Below are 17,898 nucleotides of genomic sequence, written 5' to 3'. Positions count from 1 at the left end.
TGGGGATGGATTGTGATCTGACCTCTGGGTGTGTCTTCCAGTGGTATTTTTGCATGATTCCTGCGAGGTAAAGGGTGGCTTTTCTTTTTCATCTTTATCTCCATTTGCACATAAATTCCCTGTCAGCTTTCTAGTTAAGTAACAGTGCCTGCCGTTCTCTCAGGCCTGTATAATTACGGGCTGATTGCTGCCGAGGGCATTGCAATTATTGGTGAAATTGCACCTGCCTCACCTTAGTCAATGAAGCATCCTTAAGTGACAGTTTGACCGTCAGTGTTGAATGTGCTGGAATTAATGAAGACTTAACCAGCTGGCTCCTGTTTCACTTTGCGTGGTTCCAGACGATGTGCCGTGGGTGTCGAAAGCTCGCCCGATGCTTCCCGCTGCGCCTGGTGCCGCTGTTGTGCCCCGCAGTGCCGGGGGAAGAGCTGCTCCGCCGCGTCGTACGGGGAGCGCAGGCAGGTGCCGTCACTGGTGCTGCGGGACCGATGGTGTGCCCGCACACCTGAGACAAGCCGTTTGCCCCAGCTGGCTGCGATGGCGCGTGTCCCTCCTGCCGGAACGGGCGCTGGGCCGAGTGGCTCTCAGCCCGGGGAAGGCACTTGTGCTCTGGTGGGCTGCAGGGTAGCACCGGGGGTCACGGCGGTTGTGTGTGCTTTTAGGTCAGACTTACCAAGCCTGATGTTGTTACCTTGTCACTAGCTGATTTAAAAATACAATGAATTTCAAATAAGGTTCCATTGAAGGAGGAAGACTACTAAGAGCTGAATTCCCAGGTGAGTGCCTGGCTGTATCCCGCAGGCCTGTGGGAGAGGTGCCCCATCAGCAAGAGTCGTGGTTGTTCCCTAAATACACACATCCCCATCAGCCACTGGCTCTAAGACAAGATGATGTATATTTTTTTAAAATGTACGACCTGAGCAATGTTCTAAACTGATCATCCAACAATCCATTGCCACCAGTGTTCCCAGGTCTGGATGTGGGGCAGAATTTGCCCTAAATACGCGTTGGACAAGACCGTGGGGATGAGGGGATATTTCTGTTAATGGACGGGACTCATTATTGTGGTTCCTCACAGCACCTGAAAATATAACTTGTTTTGTGACTGATGTAGAAAGACGTATAATGGAAACTATTTCACTGCTCATACTACGGCGCTTTTGTGAAGTGTGTGAATTCTTCTAGCAAAACACAGATGTTCTTATGGAGTGAATGCAGTACCACCGCAGAGCCGTTTAGAATGCGAGTGAATGTTTGTAAGCTCTTCTTCCATGCTCAGAGAGCTCTGCTTTGCATTCTAGTAAGTTACTCCACGCGCTGTGGTGCCGCGAGGCCAGCGGAACGGTTTGCTGTCCGGAGCAGGGGCTGTCCCTTTCCCCATGGTCCCGACGGACCGGAGTTTGCAGGCTTCACCGAAATGACCACAGCACAAAGTAGTTGTTAGCAAAACCAGTTAATAACCAAGTACATCACCTTTATTATTAAATCGATTGCCTCTAATAGAGGAATAATCCAAGTCAGAAGATAGTTTGCTTCATCTATTTGTTATTTATAACTTTCTAGATCCATTTATTGAATGTTTTTGGCCTATACCCTTACTTTTTTGATTTAATTTTGTTTCTAGTCTGGTCATTCCGCAGTGGGGAAGTATTTCAGCAAGCTGGGCTTTTTTTCTCCCGAAGTTCCATATTAACAAAATTGGTTTTATTGATAGCCCTGTCCTTAGGATGTTTCAGTTATTTCGTAGCATATATTGCTTTCTGAGTCAAAAGCAGATGGCATATCTAATGTTTTCCTGACAGATCTGAGTTTCCTTCAAAAAGATGGGAAATTAATTCTTTGCCATTGTTTTCAATATCGCTATAGTACAATAACACATCTTGTTTTTTAACAGGATTGCACCTTCTTCACCCGGAAAGAAATTCTTCGGTAAGTAAATTGTATCTAATTTTTCCTTTGTGATTTGTATGGAAGGGACTGAATCTTTTCTCTGACTTGTGAGGAAAACCAAATAAAGCCAGCTATTTTGCGTGAATGAATGAGAGTATAGGACTAGACTCAAGATACAATATATACATGTGTCTAAGGAAACAGGTGCTGATTAGCTTGACGTCAATATCATTGGCCTTTCTAGGGATGAGCCAGTGACTTTTATGAAAGGAATGTGCTGCCTTTCTGCTCGGTTGTATATACATATATATATATACACACACACACATATCTGAGGGTACATCCTTCATTCAGTACATGTTTTGGTATGGACTTAAGTGTGGAGAAAACTGGTGGAACTTCAGTTGCAGAGTGCTGAGAATGCTTGTTCCTGTGCAGACTTTCCCTACAGAAAGTCACGGGGGCTGGGGTCACTTTTTGCAATTGAAGGACTTGGGGTTGTTTCAGCAGTGATGGACTGAGCCAAACTGAAGTAATTTCTGCCTATGTATGGGCTGACTTCTTGCCCAGGATCCTGCCGTGGATTCTTGATCTCTAACCATTCAGATTAAGGATCTGTAAAAGCATGACATCGATCCTGTCCTGTCAGTATACCTGTTTTTTTCATGAGGGTTTTTGCTGTATTAGGCAGTGAGAATAAATCTGTGGTGTGTATCTAGATGTAGGGGCTCATAACGCTTCAGGATTCTCAAATTTGACTAGCTTCTCAGACATAAGAAGCCTTTGTTTTCATAAACATTGGGAACTGCTTTGAGATCAAAACCGGACGTGGTCTCTGAGCGAAACGTTCTTTGCCACCACTCTGTTGCTGTAAATGTCAGGAAGATGGATGTTGTGTCGAGGCAAAAACTAACAGCTTTGAGTGGGGTGCTTTGGTTTTTTGCTGGAAAAATAAGAGGTGGTATTTCAGCTAATTTCCTGCATCCCTTTTTCTCATTACTGACAGAGAAATGATGCACTCGCTCCTCAGCAGTGCGCATCTCTGAGACTGCTGTGCAGTGACAATGTTGCAATACCACCACCTCAGCCAGAATTGAATTTGGTTCAGGTCCCTCTTCTATAATTATTCTGGTTTAAAATTTAGTCACGTTGCTGGAGTACATTTTAATGGTAAACGGTGTGACGGAGTCAGGATGTGCGTGCAGCGAGTGGGTGACAGCTCCCTAAAGATAAGCTCAGCTTAGTGAGGGCTGGCCCCAGCAGAGACATTGGCGTCCTTGGGGCGAGTCCGGGCTCCACAAAAGGGAATTTCCATAGCATGAATGTAACTGCTTTAGCAAAGCGTTTCTTGGCTGCAGACCTCCAGGGGTGGTGTGTAGTGGTTAGCTGTAAAGAGGTGCTGTTCTGTGAGGGTGATGCCCTACAAAACGTCGCGCAGCTTGAATAAAACTGAACAGTAGTTGTATGTTCCGTCAGGGCTGCCCTGTTGCTAGTCCTGCTGGAGGATGCTGACTTTGGTAAAGCCAGAATTTGTTAGGGCAACTTGTTTAGAAAAGCAGCTGTGAGAGAGACATGTAAGAGACTTTGTGATTTAGACGTCAGGAGGGGTTTGATGATGTTCTTGTACCGTCATCAATTCCAGTAGTTGGATACAGAATAAAGGATGTCCCTGTGCAGGCACCAAACCTCAGATACATACATGATATAGGCAGAAAAAAGCCACGACACCTAACAGTGTAGTGCGATTTGTTGTATATCCAGACCTGTAGCTACCTTCTAAGTCTTTTAACAGTCAACAAATACTGCTCTTCTGTTTCACAGGGCTACTTGAGACATGAGTTCTGAAACCATTTGTTTGGATTGGATAAACTGAAAAAAAAGGCTTTGTTTTTCTAAAATCCCCTTTAAATTGTTAAAAGCTTTATAATTGTATTTGTACTATGTTTCTATGAGAGAAATAATTATGAATTAAGGATTTTACATTTTATGTTAGCTAAGGTTCTCTTTGTTGCTTTGTATACCTGACCTAATTGGAGAATTTGGACCCTTCCAGGGTAAGTGGTTTGTAGACTGTAATACTGTGTCATCTTGCTTTTAGGAGTAATTTCTTTTTCTTCCTGGGGATAATGTCTAAGGAAATAGTGGAATTGGCCTGAAAGACTCATTGATTTCCACTGCAAGAAAAGTGACTCATTGTGGTACTTGTACACATCTAAAGAAAAAATTGTGGACAAATAGGAAGCCTAAAACATGTGCAGTATGAGCCCAATTTAAAGAATAAGACATAAAATGTGACCAGTTTTATAGTAAGACTAACATTGGTGGGGGGAGGATGGCTTCGGAACTGTATCTGTGTTTTACAGTGATAAAAAAAGGAAATAAAGGATCAAACATCTCCATGGAAGTTGCAATTAGGAATCTGCTAAATCTCAATAGGCAAACTTTTTTTTTAATCTGGAAAACAACATTTCCAAACTAAATTTGAGCCATCATGTGCAACTGAGAAAACACAGAAAGTGTACTTGGAAAAATGCACTGCAGATTACAAGAAAAGATATTTGAAAGTAATGAAATCAGAAAATATCCTTGTGTGATAGGCAAGCAGGAATGTACAGTATTGCAAAATCTGACTATGAAGTAAAGAGTCAGCAAGTTCTGTTCTCTTTTTCTGGGTTGCAGTAGATAAAAAATACTTGAAGAGAATGAGTTTGTGATGTGCAGCTTTGACAAGCAGATAAAAACTGGCTGAAATGAAGAGATTTCTGTACAGAATTGTCATAAAACTTTCACATGCACTCTTCAGTTTTTCTTGACACCTGAGACTGAGAAAAAACTTACACTGAAGTTTGATATCAGGGTGCTAAAGATAATGTTTTAGATCATGCTAAACCCCAAAACAATAAATGATCTGGATTTGCAAGTATTTTTTATATAACAATATCCTGGGCTTGATTTGTAGTGTGTGCCCCATGCAGAACCTGAGACTGTACTGGATAGGGGACCTTTGGTCGTGGTGAAAACAGCTCACAATTTATTTCTGTAAGAGCACTCTGTGGTCCTGGAGAACTGTGGCAGCATAAAAGAATACCTGAGCGGAAATGGATCTTTATTTCCTCCTTGATTGAGGCAGATTACACAGTACTGTAAACGGCACGGTGCTGGACAGAACACTACATGTATCTCTTACAAAACTCTGTCATTTGAAACTACATTTGCAGACAGATTATTTTATTATATATATGATAATGTTTTTTCCCTTGCCTGGCAAGTGTGACTTAAGAGTAGAGGAGATTACTAGAATTCATAGGACTTGATGAAGGGAGCAGCACTGAATTGTGGAAAAGATTCTCCTGCTCTTTGGGAATGGGTGGATGCTTTTCTATGTAAGAAAGTCTGGCGTGGGGACAGGGGGCAGCAGGGACGGGGGGGCATCTGCAGCTCCTGCTGTAGCTTCTTACTCTGCCTCTTCCCTATGAAAGCAACTGAGCACCTTTGACAAGTTGCCACTGTAGTTTGGCTCTGTTACCAACACTTAATATTTTTGTGTGTATGAGGATAATATTGCTGGTTGAGGTTGCAAGCTCTGTCTGGTAAGGATAATCTGAACTATTTTTACATGCAGCTTGCTGAAAGTTATCTTTGTTGTAGGTTTTACATTTTTACAGTAGTGAAAAAGCTGTTCTGAATATTTTTTTGAGGCTTATGGTAACTCTGAGAGGTGCTGTTGTCATGGTAGACCTGGTCATTTAAATAGAACGATGAAAGAACAGTGAAGTGTCAAATGTGACAAATAGTATTTAAGTTAAAGCAACTCTGACAGATTGTTAGTAAGTACTGTTTCTCTAAAAAGCGTAGAAATGTGAATAAGGATTTTTTTCTTGGTTTGTTTTTCTTTCTTCAGTAACATGAAAGGGCATAAGTGATGCCAATGATAATGCCCCAGATTGTTAGAATTTATTGTGAAACGGAAGCGTAGCTTCTTCCAGTACAGCTTAACAATACATTCTGTATTTCGTAACTGGAGTTGTAAGGAAACAATCTATACCCTGGGAAGAGAACAAAGCGTGCACTTAGGCTCAATTATATTCTTTATGTTAGGCTAAAGAAAACTTTTCTGCTTGTGGGCTCTGTATGGGAGAGAAGCGAGCCACTGCCTGCGTGACTTTTCACCCTGTCTGCATCAGAAAGAGCAAAACCAAAAATACTTACGAGGAATGGTGCAACCTTAGAATATGATTGGGAGCAATAGATGTTTTTGGGGTAAGAGCTTAGATTAATGGACAGTGAAAAATGGATGCTCTGCTTGAAAAGTACACTGTAAAATGCAAAATATTAATGTCTGATTGGAAAATACTTGGAAGAATAAGATCATAGGAGTAGTTCTGTAAAGTCCTAAAATCACGGGAGAAGGACTAGTCACTTGGAATCATTGTATTTCCTCTGCTGCTGTAGCCTCGCAGTGTGACGTGTTGGCTCACGAGGCAGCATCACCGGGCTGAGAGGTGGCTGGCAGCAACGCCAGCAGCGGCGGGTGTTGGCTGTGTACGAGCTGTTGGGTGCACATTGCTGTCTAAGGAATAACAGGGTGGCATCAGGAGGTATTTCTGCATGCCTGAGGTGATGATTTACTCATAAAATGAGTTATGACCCCCTTGTTAATTAGCACTTCCAGATTTGGCATGTCCCCACCTGGACTAAGAGGCAGTAAGCGCTGTTCTGCGTTTCTCTAAGCACCGCAGAGCGCTCACGGGCACCGTGCAAGGGAGGCGCAGGTCGGGCGCGGTTCAGGCGGAGCCGCATTTCTTGTGCAGGGACACAATCCAGCACCGAGTAACCTTACCAACCAAACAAACAAAACAAAAAAGGAATAGTTTTTTGGCTTGAGTCAGCCACCCTGGCAGGCTCACCGTTTGCCTGCATGAGTGTTGGCAAGGGCGCGAGGGAAGGGGCACAGCTGTGTGCGTGGGGATGGAGGGACGAACATGGCAGTTCCAATTTAGATCGATTTAAACTGATGTGAACCAGCATGAGACTGCAATTAGGTGAAATGGGCTTAAGTGTTTTTATCTGTCCCTGCAGGAAAAGTAGCCCATCAAAAAGCCCAAACAACAACAAATCTATTTTCTGCTGGTTTAATGAGCTGAATCAGCTCTCTGAGGGATCAGATGAGTGGTAAAGCTGGCACAAGAGCTAGAGCAAGCAACAGAACTGAAAATGAGGAAAGGAGAGATGAGCAAGACTTAATGTTTTGGTACCAGCAAGGTGTTGGAGTGGCTTGGTCTGACTTCAGTGTGTAAGACTTTGATACTGGCATGGATTTAAGTTAACGTAAATGCAGGGTGCAGTCGAAGAGGTGGCAGACACATTGTCTTGATTGATAATCTGAGTGTGGATAATTTGCACATTATTAGGAAACAGTAGAATTTATGAGTTTAAGATGAAGAAGAAATGAACATAGAATAATGGAAATGGATCTAGGAAAAAAAATAATCTAAGTAAGACTGCAGCAGAGGCAAGCATGCCTGGTAAAGAGAAAAATAGAAACCATAGATCATTATTGGTGCTTGATAGCTATTTATCACCAGAAAACCTAAGTACACGCTTAAGTCTTTATTAAAGACTGTTAGTTTTGAGATGTGCTTAACACAACTAAGAGGATTCTCAGGGGCCCAGGACAAGAATGCATTAGAGAATGTCAGATAATGTAGACGCATTTATGTTATCATTGATTCGAAAAAAAATCTGAAATATTTATAGGACAGCTGAGAAATTTTTAGAGTTGTTACCGATTTCCTTGGTAGGTATGTGTTAGAGCTTTGAAAACATGCCCCACTTCTTAAGGAGCATGTGGAAATTAGACCCGTATGTATAACTTCAGGGCATAACTGTGGTGCTTTGGAAGGTGCCAGAACACACTGGTGGACAATCTGTTCCTGAGTGTCTAGAACACAACAAAAACTCAGAGGCACCCACTGTGGATTGATTAAAAGCCAATGTCTTCCTTTGGTTGGCTGCTAAAAGGAGCAGATACAACATAAATAGATATGACATATCTTTTATTTTGGTAAAGCCTTTTCCATATTCCTGTGTGTGTTGCTCTTGTTCTACCTGTATAAATATGCTAGCCTCTTGGCTAAGGTACTATTGAACATACTTAGAAAATGTGTAAGAATGGTGAGAAACCTTGAGGTAGGAGGGTTGCAGACACTATGAAGATCAAGATTAGCTTTTTCAACAGTGCTCAGTATGTCAGAGAAATCATTAGATCTGAAACAAGCAGGAGGAAATTCACAGAGTTGAGTACTAAGAACTGAGGAAAAAAATTGTAAGCACAGAATGCAACATAACAAAAAAATACAGGGTGGGGGGTAGTTGATCTAAGCAAAATAAGCACAATTTTAACAAACGAACAAAAGCCGTAACTCCCCCTGATGCTCTTGCAAAAAAGGGAAATGCCGTTCTAGGATGCATTAACCTCAGCATTGTATATAAAATGGGAGAATTCCATTCCAGTCAGCACTGTTGGGAGCTCAGTAGGAACAGACTGTTCAGTTTTGGGCATCACCATTCAAAAACAATCTGTTGTACTGAAAAACATCCACTAGAGAGAAACAGGAATACGGGGAAAAACATGATATATGAGGAAAGGTTGGAAAAACACTTTAGTCATAGCAATGAATCTGTTTAGATAACGTGCCTCTCGTTATTGTAAATGGGAACAAATGGTTGAGCTGCCTCTTCGTTATTGTACATGGGAACAAATGGTTGAGCTGTCTCTTCTAAGGTGGTATTTCTCTTACTCAGTTTTGTAAATCTGATTTTCTAACAGACAAGCTTTTACTCCAGCAGTAATGCTTACCTGCTAGCCAGCCCATCTGTCTCTATTTCTCCCTGTAGACTAGTACAGTTTGGCAAATACCCAGGCAGTCAAACACAGGTGTTCTTGGTTGTCCATCCTCGCCAAAAAGCACAAGAGCTGTAAATTAAAGTTGTGTAGCCTGGGACTGACTTAACCTAGCTGGCCAGCTGCGGGGGGGTACGGCAGTAAAGTACCAAGCTGGGCACCATCTGGGCAGCCAGCACGCCTTTGAACCTTTTTGTAGAAGAAAATTAGTCATTCTGTTGCATTTTTTTTTCCTCTGCCTGTTTCTTGGCATGTTTTTGATGGGTAAAATGTAGGTCAGGAGCCCTTCTGGCCAGCCCAGCTGTGTGCTGGGTTTGACACCCGAGTGCTGGGCGAGCCGAGCTGGGAGGTGAGCGGTGCTCGAAAGCCTGCCCTGCGGGGGCGGGGCTGCTCACAGGGGGGTGGAGGGGGGGTCGGGCACAGCTCATGTTCTTCCAGCGCATCACGCCTTTAGAAAATTTGGGGTTCATACGGGGCGAGTTCCCATGCTGTCAGCTCTGGGGGAAGAATGCGTCTGCCAAGAGAATTCAGGTTTGGGGGAGCCCTGTACGCTGGGAACCTTCCTGAACTTTGTGCAAGAAACTATATGCAGGGAGAATGTATATCCTGAAGCTGCTATTGATCTTCTTGTTAATTGTGCTTCTATTCTTGTTATTAATAACGTTTTTGTATACTCCATGAATGGGGAGAAAAAAAAAAGGCTTCTAGCCAAGTCCTGCATCTCCCGTGCCATAACGCTCTCCTTTATCGTGTCCCAGTCAGGATGCCCCCGTGTTGCGAGGCACGGGGGAGGACCACATCATTCCTTGTTCTGTGTGGGATCTGGACTGCTGGTGTACGGTGTCCAGTTCTGGGCTCCCCAGTACAGGAGGGATACGGAGCTACTGGAGAGAGTCTGGCAAAGGGCCACTGAAACCGTTAAGGGCCCGCAGGACCTCTCGTGAGTAAAGGCTGAGAGAGCTGGGATCTGGAGCGTGCAAGGAGGACAGAGCCCAGTGGCAGGACAAGGGGCAGCGGGTACAAACTGGAAGGCAGGAGGTTCTGTTTGAGCACAAGGAAGCACTCGCCCCTCTATCGCCATCCCGGTGAGGGTGATGGAGCACTGGGCCAGGCTGCCCAGAGAGGTTGTGGAGTCTCCATTCTTGGAGATACTCCAAAGCCATCTGGACGCGGTCCTGGGAAACCTGCTGTGGGTGCCCCGGCTTGGCGGGGGGCTGGGCTGGGTGATACTGGAAGTCCCTGGTAACCTCAATCATTCTGCGATTCTTTGAATCACCAGTGGAAGAGAGGCCTGTGGGCAGGTTCTTCGGTGGTGCTTCAAGGAAGGAAAAATACTACGAACTGCTTTTATCTATGCTTCCTGTGCATCATGGAGTTCTGTGAATGGCAGTTACACATACTGAAAGGCAAAGCCTTCCTGAGCGTGACTAGATCTTGTAGAATAAATTTATTATAAGTTATCTGCCAGGAATGTTTCTCGTGTAGAATTTCATTTTAATTTTACTGCAGATGGTGTAGGAGGTTGTTTATTTAGTATTGTCTTGAATTCATCTATACTGCTTCATTTTGCATTGCAGAGATGAAAGGACACTTGATGTGCTAACTAAAAGCTGGCTGAAGGCTCATCTGTCCACCTTCTCTCTTCCTCTTACGCTGCCTTTGTATAAAGCTGATTTCTGTGTCCAGTTACTGTATTTTACTGACATAATGAAAATAACTTCAATTTAGAAGCACAGAAAGGATGTGGCCTATCAGTAAGAGAAATGTAACAAAATTCCTTCACCTTTCAACTCTTCCTGCTTGCCTTTCTCACTGTTCCTTTTTCTTTATCCTTTTGTTGAAGTGTGGCAATTTAGTGAGTTGGAGTTCCTGTTTCTATCAGATGTTCCTGGCTGGTGCCTTCAGATGTGTCACCAAGTTTCCTATCATTTTGGTTTCAGCTCCATATGGTAGACTCATTTTTCTGATAGACTGTTGCAAACTCTTGCAGTCCTTGGAGAAAATAATTCACTGAGGAATTGCTGCAGTACAGAGATTTATGCTGTAGCTAGCATGTGCAACATGTAACTGTCATTGCAAAAGCAGTTTGTGAACGTGTGGCATAAATCTGAGACCCTGGAAAGCACTTTATCAGTTGCAGACAGCCCTGGAGGTGCCTCCTTCCTCAGTTTCTCAGCCCCATGTTAAACCTCCTTCTGCTTGAGCTCTGGCAACTTTTTCTCTGTGCGTGGCAGACTTACAGACGCAGGTCTGGCGGGACCTGTTCCCCAGCTCTCTGATCACACGCCTGCCCATCCGCAGTAACAGCACTGTAGGACAAGAGTACGCGCCCCCCGCCCACTGGCACCGGCAGGGGGCTGCAGCCTCTGCACATCAGCTCAGCTGTAAATCAGTTCCCGTCAGAGTCTTTGCATCGGCACGATTCATTCTTTCCTGCAGTCTATGCAATCCCATCTCGAACGCTGTTGTTCCTTTGGCTTCCAGCCCTCTCCGTCTCCAGGGGCTCAGAAGGGCGGATCGCTCGGATCGCTCCGTTTCCAGGGCTGTGGGTAGACTGGCCAGCGGTGCTGCTGGTCTCTGGGGTGGTCACTTCTCTGCCTGTTACAAGAAGTCCTCCTCCAGTTGTTCCGTCCTGCTCTGGCATCTGGGCAGAAGCCTGTAGCTTTGATTGTGGTGAATAACCCACAGGGCAACTGAAGCGCGCGGGAGTGTGGCTCTGGAGCTGCCACTGGCGTCCTCCGAGCTCCTTTGGGACTGTTCATCAGCACTCACCACTTTGTCTCGGTGTCCCAGTTAGGCCATTTTGCTATTTATTTTCTGTGAATATGCCGAACAATCTAGAACTGACTCTTTGGGATAGTCTTGATCGGAATGTTAAAGTCTTTGAATGCCTTCCTGTTATTTAGGAATCAACAGGAAAGATGTTGAATAAAAATGTTTTCCCTTTACAACGCAAATCAAGTGGCTGGTGCTACAAAGGCAGATCAGAGTTGGTGAGATGTTTATTAGGTTATAAAGGCCACTTTAAAGCTTCTGGTTATTTCTAATCAATGAGCCATTACAAGCTTTTATCTTTTGTTTTCAGCACTCTTTTAGTGCAGAGTTCTTATTCCAAAGCAGCCCAGCCAGCTGTAGTGTGTTGTCACTACATTTAGTGGTGGTGATCTATGAGTATCCAGCCAGGGAAGAGCTGCCTTGTGTTTTAACACACCCACTGATGACCTTGGGTACAATCTGACTTTCTCTCAAAGCTCAACAGCAAACTAAAACGAGTGCTGCAGGTGTAAGCTTGGAAATCTCTGCTTTTCAGTTTTACACAGGCGTAGCGTGGAGGCATGGCTATAAGTTTGGAGGCATTTCAGCCATGTCCAGCAGATACCCACACAGTGTTACCCTTGCTGACTCCAGGATGCTGCACCCTTGAGAACTGGGCACAGATGCTGACCCACCTTTTTTACCATATAAAATGGTCACAAGTGGTAGAATGAAAGTTAGCATCAACAAAAAGTAGGCTGTGGAGGCAATACTGTGTTGTTTGCGGTTTTTTTCTGAACACAGCTTTTTTTGGTTTTCACTGGTTGATGGGCAGCTGGGTTGATTTAAAAATTTCTGCTGCTTACAGGGGTAAGTCTTGTTCTGCCCTTAATTCAACAGAAAAAGTCTACCCCCATTTACATGCCCAGGCAGTATTGCTGGTGTAACTGCATCAGTTACCTCAAGGAGCTGACTGTGAAAACCTTGTGTATTTTAAAACACATCTGTTCCCTGAACCTCACTGCAGTTTCTCAAGTGTTAGTGCTTGTGCAAGGGAGGGGAGTGGGTGAGTGAGCTTGAAATTTCTGCAAGGGCAGATCACAGTTTAGGTTTAGACTGGAGTAAAGTGGTAGAGTCACAGCCTCACTCCTTGGATATAGTATGTTAACCGTAATCATATACCAAAATCTGTGGGGAGAAGGCATCATCAGTAAATTAAATTGTTCTTTAAATTTGTCACTACATTCCCTCCCACTGCCAGCTTCTGCGGGAGTAAACACTGCCAGCTTCTGCGGGAGTAAACACTGCCAGCTTTTCTTCTCGTTCTTCCATGCAGAGTAAACAAGGCATCTTGGCAACAAAGAGCACATCCAGGAATGTGAAAATGCTTCTGCATGTATCCAGAAGAATTTTTTGAAGCAAATGTGCCTGCAGGGTCTGTAGTCTCTCCTGCAAAGACAGTGAAGCTGGGTGCCAGTCCTGGCTTCTGGTGGTACATGATGGTCTGTGTAGGTGATGGCTGCCTTTCCGAAGCCATACATGTTCAGACAGCACTGCAAAACCTTGCATTGCTCCCCTGAAAGGACATAAATGTTTCTGTGACAAGGGCAGATAGCTAAAGCAGCTTTTAGGTTATTTTCAGATATGCTTCTTGTTGAGGGCTGTGCTGAATGAAAGGATAGAGAGCCTTTCCTGGCTAGATCACAGCTGCTCCTGATGTGGCCAGGTCACCTGAAGTGCCTTCTGCTTCTGTAAGAACAGGAGAAATATTAGAGCTTTTACCACTGAGCTTTGTTTATTTTCTATTTATGGTTAGTAATTAATGTTATTGAGATGCGTCAGAACGGGCAGTGATCCATACAGTGCCAGTCGGTGCAGCGTTTGGGAGGTGATCGCTGACTCTGACTCAGTGTGGGTTTTAGTGCTTGGTCCGAGTGCAGCAGTAGTATGAGCAGTTGATGTAGTGATGTATTGCATAAAGGCAGGAGGGTTACAGGTGTAAATAACCCTTACACCTACTGATTTTTGTGTTGTGTTATAGAAAAATCGATCAGAAATCAGTTTCCTTGCCAAAAAATAAGTACTTGCCCAGTGTAATGTAGGTTACTCAAGTAAACAGAAGTGTTGCTGAAACTTGTGCCCAAGGGACTGTGTTTCACTGTGATACGGGGCTTTCTCATGATCCCGTAAGAGGCTGAAGGAGCTCTGCTATTTTTTCAACATGTTTTCTACAAAATCTGGTCATTTGGGAGACTGGCAATCCAGTTTGTCATAAAAAAGTGCATGGTGTCCCTGAAGGACTTTCCAGCATCAAAAAATTTCAGCGGGGAAAGGAGTTAATATTTTTTGTTGGTGGTTGGTTAGTTGAATTTTCTGTTAGTTGTATTATAAAGAATACCGGAGCTTGTGCAACGTACTGTGTTGGGTTTGGAACCAGAGCTGAAGAAATCTTACAGCCTTTTTCATTGTGAAATTAGCTAATGGTGCCATGTAATAAGGCTATCACAAATACAGTTGCAGGATCCTTGCAGATAAAAGCAGGTGGAGGATTGTTTTATGGCTGTAATCTTGTTTGTGGGAGCTGGATCACAGCCACTTCCTACAGGCTCGTTTGGATGCTTTAGTGTGAAATCCACTCAGGTGGAAAGTTCTGACGCCTACAGATCTTGGAGAGATTTGGTGAATTAGCGGAAGAGTTAGCGGGAGGAGAGCAGGCTGCCAGAGCTGTCCTCAGGTCCACTGCTGATTACTGTGTCCATCCTCCACCTTCCAGCAAATTCTGGCAGGTCCTGCTGCACGCAGGGCCGCGTGCGGGAGCGCTGTGCCTGGCTGCTCCTTCCTGCTCTTCTGCAGAGGTGGAAGAAAGGCTTAACTTTCAATGGACGGGCTAGGAACACATTATCTTCACGGATTTCTGTAAAAATAAGTATTTTCTGCATCGTGGATGTTTCTGAATAAAAGACACTGCATGTATTAACACGTACAGGTAGGGACATATATATGTTATGGTATAAAGATGTTTGGCAGTGGGAACTGTTCCCTTGCTGTGGTGGTTTTCCCCCACTTCCCATCCCTGGGTATGCATTTCCCTTTCCGGTTCTAAAAATGGAGCTCTGTCAGCAGGCGTGGTGTTCAGCTCGGTGCCCCTGGCTGTAACTCCTTGCAGAAAGGAAAGAGGAATCAGTTCCATTATGATCTCTGGCAGCAAACTAAAGGAATGTCTTTTTATTCTGTGTCCTTTGGCAATGTTTTTAGCTAAAACCTGGTCCCTTCTGAGAGATACTTTGAATATTTTCTTAGAGATGCTCTCTGAAATTAGCACAATTCCATGGTATGGAGGTGTAATAGGGTGGTATTTGTTTTCTTGAAGGAACTGCAAGCCCTCAATGCTTGAAGTAGTAGGAAAAGCACAAGCAGAGAGAATGCATCAGTCTTGGGGAAACTGTATGTACCGCGGTGCTATCAGGTGGGCACACGGTAGGTGCCCTGTCCACGATAAAATAAGAGTGCTTTTGTTGGCCTTATGCTAGAAGACACAAAGTAGTTGATACCTGTGGGACAAGAAGGGTGGTTCTAAGGTGGAATACAAACTCAGACTGCTCTGCAATCAACAGCACAACACATTCCAGCTGAAAAAGTCCAAACTTCCAGGTGAAAGATTTTTTTTTCTTTCTGCTACTAGAGAGTTTGGGTTAACTTCAGTATAAATAGGTCATTTGGGTTTCTGTGGACAAGATGGTGAATTCTGTCAGGAAGAAAAGATGGGTTTAGTCTGCGCGGATATATTGTGTTGTAAGGAGACTAACCCCTGTCCTGGGGAAAAGGATGCCCGTGGGCGGCTGGAAGAGCTGTGGCTGTGCCCTCTCTTGGGTCTCTCTCCCTCTAAGCCTCCATCACTGAGATAAGATTGTTGCTTCATAGCAAAGGGAAGCTGGGATACAGCATTGAACCTGTCCTGGGCCTTCCAAGGCTGTTTCTTGTGTTAGACCAATATCGCTATCTCTGTAGATACCATTTCAAAATTTCTTACTTTACTTGATGGTGGTGAGCATCATACGGAGCTGTAGTACTTCTTTCAAAAGAGTGCTGAGTATCAGATCACCGGGAGTCGGTGGTGACAATGAACTGCTTTTTGATGTACCTGTAGTAAGTACTTTTTGTCATCTTAGTACTCAGTCTCTATTGTAGCACTGTGTTATTCCCAGTACTAAAGTGGTTTAAAATTCACACTGTTGTGGGTCTTTCTTTTGTTACTACTAACAGGTGTTTATTTATTCTTGTGATATGCTTGTATTTCACTAAGAGATACTTTCCCACAACATTTTTAGACTGCTGTCACTTGTTTGTTCCCAGTAGAAATTGACCCAGCTTTTGTTTTGTTTTGTTTTTTAAAAAGGAGGGTTTGTTAGGAGTTCTTTATTGAAGACTAAGAGAAATTCCATACCTTGTCTTTAGGTTAACTTAACAAGCTTAGTAAACCATGAAATACTGATCACTTTATTCCAACCCCTTCTGTGTCTTCTGAAAGACATTGTGGAGAACTTTAAGATGCCCAACTCGGCATCTGTATTCATAGTCCTGTTGGAGGAGACAGAGCAAAGACAGAAGAGTCTAATACTGGAGAAAGCAGGGAAGACAATCCTGGCCGTTAAAATAAGCAGGCAGTGCCAGCCAGTGTGTTTTGAAATGTTGCTCACAATGGTCAAGCTGTTCCAATGGCGCATTGCTTTATTTTGATGAAGACTAGAATACCATTTCAGTATCTAGCTTTAAAAAAAAAAAAAAAAATCCTTAGATGGATATTTGGTTGCAAAGGTTTGCTTTCCTTTAAGTGCTTTTAAGCTTTTTTTTTCTGTTGCGTTTAGGGGCATCTTTGTAGCTGCTGTTTATGACAGAAATCAGTTACTGGAGTGGGAAATGGCTGTTCCATCTTAAATGACAGAGCATTTATGAGATGTCAGGGTGAGCTGTGGTAAGCAGCCGAAATATGCTTCAGTCAGTGGATATTTAATTTCCTGTATGGCACAACAATACCGCTGCAGGGTGTAAAGACATTAGTTTCCTAAGATCCAGACAAAACATGTGTCTGTGTTCCATTTCATGTATTCTTTGTGACACATCATAATGATGGCCAAAGAGATGCTGAGGAGAGGTGCCTGTAGATTATTTTCTCCTGGTTTTTGAAATTCCTTCCCCACATGAACTTGGAATAGCTGTGGGGCTGCTGGGGCTGAAGCTGCAGCTGGCAAGGCGGAGGGGCTGGGGAGGCTGCATTGCTGCGTGGTTCCTGTTCCACTGTTTAAAACCTCTTAACCTCTCCTTGTAATCGTTAGTATGCCTACTGAGCAGGCAGGACTGTTTTGTTAAAATGAAAACGTCACCAAAAATACGTACAGCTTTTCAATATATGTAAATAGTACATGTGACCTAATGAGACACCAGACTGCTTTGTGTTAGTACCTAAGATGTGGTAAAATGACCACGTTCTGCCCTATGCAGATGAAGGATTAGGCGTGAAACAAAATTTTCACGTATGATAAAAGTTACATTTTGTACATGACATTTTCTAAGTTTTCTGTGGACAGCAGCTACCTACACTTCCTTCCTATTCCTTTAACACACGCAGAGGGCTGGCGGGTCCCACGTTCATGCTGGATCCATTGATCTCTGACTGATCTTTGAGCACTGGGATACAGGTGTTCCCTCTCCAGCCTTTTTGTGCTATTATTTGACAGAGCCTTGGGATTCTGGATACTTGTCTGCTAGAACGACATAATCACTACAACCAGTACAATTAGAAAAAGCAGAATTAAATCTCCCCAGTATATGAATTAATTCTAAGCAGGTAATGTTTTACATACCGGGGAACGTCTGTCTGTGCTTTAAGAGCTCAAAATTTGAGATCCTTTGGTGAGTTTGGATTGAATACCCGTTTTACTTGAAACGCTTCCACTCCTAATTTGAGTGAGCCACCCTAGTGAGAATAAATGCGCTGAGATAGTTTGAAGAGTTACACCCTGCTGAATTTTATGTTTTCTTTACATCCGACTGTTTTCTCTTGGCTTTCGGGCTCTGCTTTTGCGCTCATTCACTAGAATATCTGGAGACAGCAAACAAAGGGTGGGATTAGCACGTGTTAATTCAATTAATGATTGGAGGTAACGTGGCAGAAACATTTATGCAGTCTTTGCCCAGGTTGTGCAGGAGACTCAGACAGTTTTTACAATTTACTGGTACTCAGCTTCTAAACTTCTAGAAACATTGATGTGTGTCACGGGCTTTGACTCTTCCTTTCCCAGCTCCCTTACAAAACTGTGACGTGATATTGTCCGCATGGTAAGCGAGCCTTA

The 17,898-nt window shown here is 43.7% G+C and overlaps 1 protein-coding gene across 1 annotated transcript in view; it reads left to right on the top strand.

The window, feature by feature from the left end:
* CIB2 (calcium and integrin binding family member 2) overlaps positions 1–17,898 on the top strand; it is a 49,690-nt gene that overhangs the window by 8,347 nt on the left and 23,445 nt on the right. The window contains exon 2 of the mRNA XM_040602555.1: positions 1,895–1,929. Coding sequence (XP_040458489.1) covers positions 1,895–1,929 — 35 coding nt within the window. The remainder of the gene's footprint in view (positions 1–1,894; positions 1,930–17,898) is intronic.

Source organism: Falco naumanni, chromosome 7, assembly GCF_017639655.2.
Source record: "Falco naumanni isolate bFalNau1 chromosome 7, bFalNau1.pat, whole genome shotgun sequence".
Lineage (NCBI taxonomy): Eukaryota > Metazoa > Chordata > Aves > Falconiformes > Falconidae > Falco > Falco naumanni.
The sequence above is the reverse complement of the archived record's forward strand: the minus strand, read 5'-3'. Positions and strand labels throughout refer to the sequence as shown.